Source organism: Oreochromis niloticus, linkage group LG15, assembly GCF_001858045.2.
Source record: "Oreochromis niloticus isolate F11D_XX linkage group LG15, O_niloticus_UMD_NMBU, whole genome shotgun sequence".
In the NCBI taxonomy this organism is placed as follows: Eukaryota; Metazoa; Chordata; class Actinopteri; order Cichliformes; family Cichlidae; genus Oreochromis; species Oreochromis niloticus.
Genome location: NC_031980.2, coordinates 20,168,497 through 20,176,711, shown reverse-complemented (window position 1 = coordinate 20,176,711; position 8,215 = coordinate 20,168,497). Strand labels below are relative to the sequence as shown.

The 8,215-nt window shown below is 37.5% G+C and overlaps 1 protein-coding gene across 3 annotated transcripts in view; it reads left to right on the top strand.

Moving 5' to 3' along the window:
* The first annotated feature begins 4,619 nt into the window (after positions 1-4,619).
* The window catches only part of msraa (methionine sulfoxide reductase Aa), a 53,096-nt gene continuing 49,500 nt past the window's right edge, over positions 4,620-8,215 (top strand). The window contains exon 1 of one of the 3 annotated variants that reach the window (XM_005461511.4): positions 4,620-4,960. In XM_005461511.4, the coding sequence (XP_005461568.1) occupies positions 4,825-4,960 (136 nt within the window). In that variant the 5' untranslated portion in view covers positions 4,620-4,824. The remainder of the gene's footprint in view (positions 4,961-8,215) is intronic. The other 2 variants (XM_005461509.4, XM_019346237.2) reach the window with 2 other exon arrangements.

The following is an 8,215-nucleotide window of genomic DNA, read 5'->3' as shown; positions in this document are numbered from 1 at the left end:
ACTCCATCTGACCATAAACTGTCATTAATTTAATCCAAATGGCTTCAAGGAACAATGCAGCTAGCCTCTGTGCTAGTATACGGACACCCAAAGCTACATTTTAAATGATGATGTAATCCCCAAACCAGGCGCATTCATCAGCCTCTGCTCTCGTGGTTTCAGGCTTGCTGTGAGAATTTATAAACTCGTCTACAGAGATTTGCTTATTGTACTTGAAATAAGCAATAACGACGGGTTTCATGGAGTTCAGCAAAGGTGCAGGATGAAGCAACCAAACCGGATATAGCTTAGAAAAATGAAAAGGTGTCATGCTGAATGTGTAAAGTGCTCTCCCCAAAGCCATGCCATAAATTTCAATGTGCAGTCTTGTAAAAAATAAATAAAAAAATTAGTGTATACCACGACTGAACTATAAACAAAACAGCCCCAAGTGCTTTGTAATTATCATGTAGAATAATTAGAAATAAAGCCATAATAATTTGGTTTATTTTGTTTTATTTGTTAAACGAGTTAAATGAGCTTTTCTTTTTCATTTTCTACATTCATATTAGAGTAGATATGTTGACATCATGGTTGTGTATGTAATTAACATCATATTTACCAAAGCATTCAAGAAATAGGTTGACATTTATAATTATATACCTGTTTGATGACGATATTTTTGGTAGAATTTTGAATGACCTTCCAGCTGAGATGCACATAAATAAGGTGATTGTAGAGCTGCTGGATACAATTTTCTCATTTTTGGTGCTCAAATTTTCTTTAGAGGCTACATAAACACCATTATTCACAAATTATTCTTCCCTTTTCTGAGTATAAATAAAAGATACTGAGCATCTGAGACTCTCCATTCTGTGGCTCCAGCCTAAAGTGATTGGAACAACAGGAATAAAAAACCACCAAAACCTCTTTTAAGCATTTTTGGATGCGAGTTAAATTAGATGACAGGCTCTTTATGGATGAGAAAGCAGTTTAATTGGGTTTGCATTAAACAGATAAAGTATTGATTTTTGTCTCTGTGGTTGAGTTTTGTCAGTGCTGCCATCATGAAGACTGGCACAACTTTTTTCCCCTTTAGAAATGTTAAAAACCCCCAAAACAAATTCAGCCACGATCCCTGCCTCAAAAAGTCAGACAGGGCAAAGTTAGAGTACCAATGGGCCCCTGCCTTCTTTGCCCCCACCTAAACCACTCAATATATTCACTAACTTTAGCTGAAATAAAGCACATTATTTTCACTCATAGTTGCACCAGGTGACGTTTTCATTTAATGTGCTTCAATCAGTAGATGTTCAGAAATGTTTGGAGAAATGCTGCATTGCTTGGTTCTAATATAAAGAAACCAAGGGGTGGAAAGAGTTAACAGAGAAGTGTACATTTAGAAAAGTCTTCTTCTCCAGTGAAAACTAAAACTGTGCACCTGCCATCTGAATTATTGATGATTCCCACCTTCATCCACGAACAATGAGACACCGAAATTAACATTTTTTCCAGCATTAGCAGCGTTCCTCCTGGGTTCTTCCATATGGCTCATCATCTGTCCTCTTTCCATCCATCCCCCCACCACCACCACCGAGTGTACTGGGAACCAGTTGACTGATGGAGGCTGTTCGGTGCTCATTTGACTGCACCATTATAGCTGCCGACTATGAAATAATCATCATCTTCCATCTCATGGAGCCGGATTTTCTTCAAGAAATCCCTCCAACCTTATTTGAACCGTCTGAATAATACAGCTGAATAGTTTTCTTGAACATTTTTTTGTTTTAATTCATTGTGTAATGTTTGTGATCATTTAATATTTACTTTTCATTTCTCGTCAGGGCTGAAGTGTTCATAGCTTACATTAAATTAAACTGTTCTGCTGTTTGGATTTTTATTAAAATGTCAAATATTTATAGTTTACTTTCATAATTCAAACCATTATACCCGTGTAAAGACGACTTGGTGTTTGTTTAACTCCCTGTAATTACAATTTGCATTGTTTATCTTTCATATTCTGCTTTCATTTTTCGAGGTATGGAATAAAACGTATCCATTTTCATATTGTGTGCATGTTCGTTTTAATGGCTGTATTTTTCTAATGTTTTGGCGCCCCTGTCACATTATTTATTTAGTGTAAAATGGTTACAAAACTCAGCTGGAGCTCTTTTAGGGCAAACTTTTAATAAAAACCAGTGAAGTTCAATCCTGTGACCACTGCCAGTAACCAATAAGTGCCCCCTCTCCTTTTTTTCTGTGCAGTGTCCACTTTCTGCACCGTCTTCTCTTTTTAGGCCAGCGGTGACAAAAGCTGCCTCTGCCTTACTGATCAGCAGTTTTTCTTCTTATAATGGCGACGACATGATGGGAAATAATATCATATTAGCAGTGACAGTGTAAGATCCACAGTCTTTGAAATGTTCAATATATAATAAGTACACCACTCATGGGTGCGCCGTCCTCCTCCGAGGACCACTGCGTCACCAAACACACAGAGTGAAATGAGTCCCCTTCCACCTCAACATAAACTATCGTTAATTTAATCCAGATAGTTTTAACTAACAATACAATTAGCTTTCGTGGCCTAAAGGATGTGGACACCCAAAGCTACATTTTAAATGTGGCTCTATGATGATGTAGTCCCCAAACCAGGTCTGTTAATCAGCCTCTGCCTTCTGCAGAAATGTGCTGCCATTCATGCTCAGGAGGTGCAGCACTGGGCAATAAAGATGGTTTTCATGGAGTTCTTCAACGGTGCAGGGTGAAGCACGTCACACAGGATCTAGCTTTGTAAAGGAAGGCCCTTTTCCCCAAAGCATTGGCACAAAGTTTGTGCTGTCTTAGTGTACGTTATATATACATATTAATGTATGCTGTAATTTAACTAGCATGAAAAAACTGTCCCTGAGTAGCTGAGAAAAACTTTACTGCCTCAGGTGCTTTGTGATTATAACACAGAACAAAAGTGTTCTACTGACTACTTTCTGACCCTCCTGAGTGTTTGTCTAGTTGTATATGCTTTTGTAATAGTGTGAACACTTATGCTCACAGAACAGTGAGAAAAGTACTAAAATGCATAATTTGAGTTCTTATTTGACAAATGTACAAATGAGATGCTGTTGTTTAAAGGGCCGTTAGTGTTGACATAGTCTGTCTGCAAAAAGCTTTGACAGGTTTAAAGAAGCCTATACAGTCTATATAACTAAAAACCCTGACTTATGACAGATTGCCTTTAGATATGAGACAGTGTCAGACATTAGTGTTGTAAAAGTCCTTTTAAAGTCTTCTAGTCTACTGTAGACATAAATCTACATTATAAACAGCTTCAGGTACATTTCAGGGTCATGGTATTTATGTAGATGTGTTAAATAAGTGATATTTGATCATTTGTCTCTTAGTTTTCTAAACCATGGAGATGAAGGGGACCTGAGGTCTATCCCAGCTGTCCCACAAGAGGGTCACCTGGCATAGGGTGCTACTACCCCTCACCTAAAAGTCTAGGGAGGACAAACCACAAATCTTAGAATCAGGTTGCTGAATGAGCAACAAAGCATTTTTAAATTAATGTACAGTATTAAAGTTAGCTAGAAAAAATATAGAGAACCAAACAGACATCAGGGTCTCCAAGGCCAAAACAACAACAAAGAAATAAGTCCACCAGAGGAACAGCAGTTTAGACACAACGTTAGAGATGCAAGGCTGAGACGGTTTGGAGACAAGGCATAGTGGATATATTTGCCAAAGGAAGTTGATTATGAAGCTTCCAGGAAGGAGGAAAACCACAGGGGAGATTGACAGATGTAGTGAAGGAGGACATGCAGAGAATTGGTGTGACAGAGGAGGATGGTAGGAACAGGGTGAGATGGACTGAGATGATCAGCTGTGGTGACTAAAGGAAACAGCTGAAAGAAGGAGAAAAAGAAAGATCTTTGAAACCCACGGGGAACTCAAAATTCAAACAGACTAAGTAATATTGCTTTTAAGGGTGTGAAAGACAAATGTTTCTTTCTACAGTTTGGTGTTGATGAGTAAAAAACTTTCTGAGTTCAAATTGACACAGAGGTTTAGGTAAAATGACACATGGCCAGTTTAACTGACTGAGTGGAATCAGTAAATAACAGCTAACAGCTCAGTGTGGAGGCTGTCTCAATTTATTTGTTTTTACTTAAGCCACTTATTGTACTATATTTGAACTTTTATTAAATAATCTCTTATTGTACCATTTTCTTTAAACTTGCTGAGCTATTTTTGTCATGTTGTTTATTTTTTCAGCGGTTCTTCTTTATTAAAGTTGTTTTGTTACACTTTTGTGGATTGGCTCCTGTGACACAAGAATTCCCCAGCTTTATACATAAATCTCTCATATTAGTATTTAACAGCCACGGAGCACCAGTCATATAAAACTACAAATTAGCTTACATATGAGAGACTACGACTGAACTCCATTCAAAATAATAGCAATTTTCATGTTAACTTAGCCACTGGCGAAGATAAAGCTCATCAATGTTTACAAAAAAAAGAAGAAATAAAAAACAAACCCAGGAGGTGAATTCGTCTTTATTGTGGTCCCAGTTATTTACAGGAAAATACAAATAAAAACAATGAAGAATTTTTCTAGTTAACTTTCACTTTCTGCATCATGTGTGGCAAAATGTGTACTTTATCTTCAATGAGGAAACGCATTATGTTATGTTGTAAGTGTGCAATAAAACATTTTTAAAATGTGCTTTGTTTTACAGTCATCGTTGTGTAACAGGCGACACTTACAGTTACGCAAACCCGTGTTTTTGTTAGGTAAGGCTAGCTAGTGCAGCAGCAGGGTGTGGGAGGTGCTGAGGGTCAATGGTCTCTACATCCAGGATCCTTTTCGTTTGGCGTCACTTTGTCAACATTAGGATGGGAGATATGGCCTTCAAAGCACAGATGCCGACCCCAGAGACAGCGCTGCCCGGCCGGACTGAGAGTTTGAAAGTCTCCGGTAAGAGTGGACCCGGTTAGCTTCAGCAGGCTAGCTTAAGTTAGCCCTGTGATATAACTTTACTACATATCCGCGTTATGTAGCGAAATGAAACGAACTGTTTGCTGGTTTGTTGTATGTTACAATGGTCTGTGGGTAACTTCCCAGGTGTTTCCATCCATTCACGAAGAAAGCAGCTTCAGTTAGAAAAATGTAATTAAGTTAAACAATCGCAAATTTATCCGATGCTACACCTGCTACTACCCAGTTAAAGTATGCTGTTACTGCGCATGCGCATCCCAGTCTCTCAACAGTGGTAGAGGAAAAAACGAATATTCGCAAATGTAGAGGTCTGTAAATAAGTATTCACTTATTTAATACCAGTGTATGAATGTAAAAATATTAAGTCACAGGTTAAATTTCAGCACCTAATAAGGCAACTTAAATGCTGAAGTATTAGAAGTAAAATTTAAAAAAGGAAAAATATGTGTGAGAATTTTCCCTTGTGATGGAAAAATCGATTTTTTTCATGTAAATCCCCATGATTATAATATTTTAAACTTATTTTCTTTTATATTGGTGTTCCATTTACTCAAACATAACATGCACTTTTGATTATCCAATGGGCAGAAATCACAAAAGATATCTTTATATTGCTGATAACACTTTTACTGTATGTGGGTAAACCATGCTTATGTGCAGAGTCATGCTTCATAGGCCCATTTTGAGCCAGGAAAAAAAACCTTGGTTTATTATTACATTGTGAAGTTATTGTTTGTAAAGTAAGCAATAATTAACAGGTACAGCTTGCTGTTCCTTTGCCTGTTTAATGATTGGTTAAGCATCAGTAGATAAATCAAAAGATAGATCAGACCAATGGAAAGTGAATAAAAGGGAAAAAGTGTCATCATTTTACATATTTTAAATTTACCCTCCGATTGTTTATTTTTTGCAAAGAATTTGATATTTGTTTTCTCTGAATTCTGAATTCCGAAAGTTAGAGTGGAAATGCCCCACAGATATGTGAAAGATTAAAAGGGATCAAAAGTACAAAGTGATTTTTAATCTGACATGGTCCAAAGATTATAAACCACTGCTTAATCTGTTAACAGTTCCTCATATTTATGTACAGTACAAATAAAATATGATGCTTTATAAGTGACTAACCAAACATTGCATTTAGTTTGCAGCAAAATTGCATTCTGATAGTGACAGCAGTAGATTTTTACAGCAGTTAAACATTATGCAATATATTTGGTTTAAGTTTGAAAACATAAATCCATTGTGTTATAAAACTCACCGATCCATCAATTTTTCCAACCATTTGCCCAAATTCAGTGTTGTGGGCGCATTTGCCTGTTTCAGCTGTCATTTTGTAAGAGCTGGGGTATGACTTAACTTGTATAACTTGTTAGCATCAGTATAATCAATTTAATTCTCAAAATATTTTCTGATATTTGCACGTTTAAAAATGATTAAGTTAGAAATGTTGGGAATCCCTTTGACAGTTACATATTGTTGGTGAATGTGAATGTGCCATGGTTGTGGGTGCCTGATAGGATCAGGGGTGCCTGATCAGGCACCCACAACCAGAGTATTTCAGAAATTGCTGATCTGCTGGGATTTTCCTACATAACCACCTCCAGAGTTTACAGAGAACGGTACGAAAATGGCCAAACTGGGTCAAGCTGATAGTAAGCCAACAGTAAATGAAATAACTACTAGTAACATCAAAGATATGCAGAAGAATATTTCTGTCAGGAGTGTCCAACTCCAGGCATCAAAGGCCAGTGTCCTGCAGGTTTTAGATCACCTGTGTTGGATCAAGGACACATCTAAAACCTGCAGGACACCAGTCCTTGGGGCCTGGAGTTGGACACCCCTGATCTATTTAAACACAAGATGTTGAACCTTGAAACACAAGCACTACAGCAACAGGATGCTAAGGCTGCAGTTAGTACAAGCTCACCAAAGTTGGACAATAGATTGTGAAAACGTTGGCTTGTCTGATGAGTCTCCATTTCTGCTGCAAAATTCAGATGGTAGGGTCAGAAATTGTCGTAAACTGTGTGAAAGCCTTGGTTCAGGCTGTTGATGGTGGTACTGTATGACAGCGTTGTGCACACTTTTGGTCCCTTAGTACCAATTAGCTGAGTATTGTAGCTGACCGTGTCCACACCTTTATGACCACAATGTACCATCTTCTGATGCTTGTTTCCAGAAAGATAACATGCTATGCCAATTCAATAGAACACCTTTGCGATGTGGTAGAAAAGGTTGTTTATATCATGGATGCCCAGTTGACAAATCTGCAGCAACAGTGTGATGCTGTCATGTCAATATGGACCAAAATCTCTGAGGAATTTTTCCAGCACGTTGCTGAATCTTTGACATGGCGAATTAAGGCAGTTCTGAAGGAAAAAGGGGGTCCAACCTGCTACTAGCAAGGTTTATCTAAGAAAACTATTTGAATAATGTATGTAATGTATGTAAAATTCAGGTATAATTTTATAGAATTACAGCAAAATTAAATATCATGTAACAGAATGTTACATGTTCATGTATATAAAAAAGGCGCATTTTATGTCAAATTTCCTCCGAATAATGTTGTAGAATTTAAAAACGTTTTAATATTTCATGCAATAAACCATAAGACTATAATGTTGCTCAACTATACTTTGATGATATTAAGGGAGAGATATTCCGATTAAGCATCAGATAATATCAGCTTCATTTTATACATATCAGCACTTGCTCTTAATAGGCCATACATCTGTTTATTTAGTTCCCTCTTTACAAATATATTTGCCACTCCTGCTTGTAAATGGCTCAAAGAAAACTGTGCTTATATATTTGTGTGTGTGTGTGTGTGTGTGTGTGTGTGTGTGCTTGTGAGATAGAGAGCTTTCTGTGAGCATAAACAGACCGACAGCAGCACTAAGCTGGCAGTCAGGGCACTTGGCACCAACCTGCCCCCTCTTCACTACAAGTGAGGGCACAGAGTCTTGGCACATGATGAATAGATCTGCACTGGCACTAAACAAAAGACCTGAGACACACATATACTCACACACACAGTCAGAGACACACGCGGTCACTTCCTTTTAGTGGTGAGTGTAAAGGTTGTTGGGCGAAAAGAGTTTTTCGGAATATTGAGTGAGTTTTGGTTTAAGGGTTGAAGAGAAAGAAAAAGAGGCGGAATCAAATATTTGACTGATTATAAATGAGTTGAATGTAGATTTTTTTTTTTTTTTGGAGTGTGTTTAATGTTTTGGT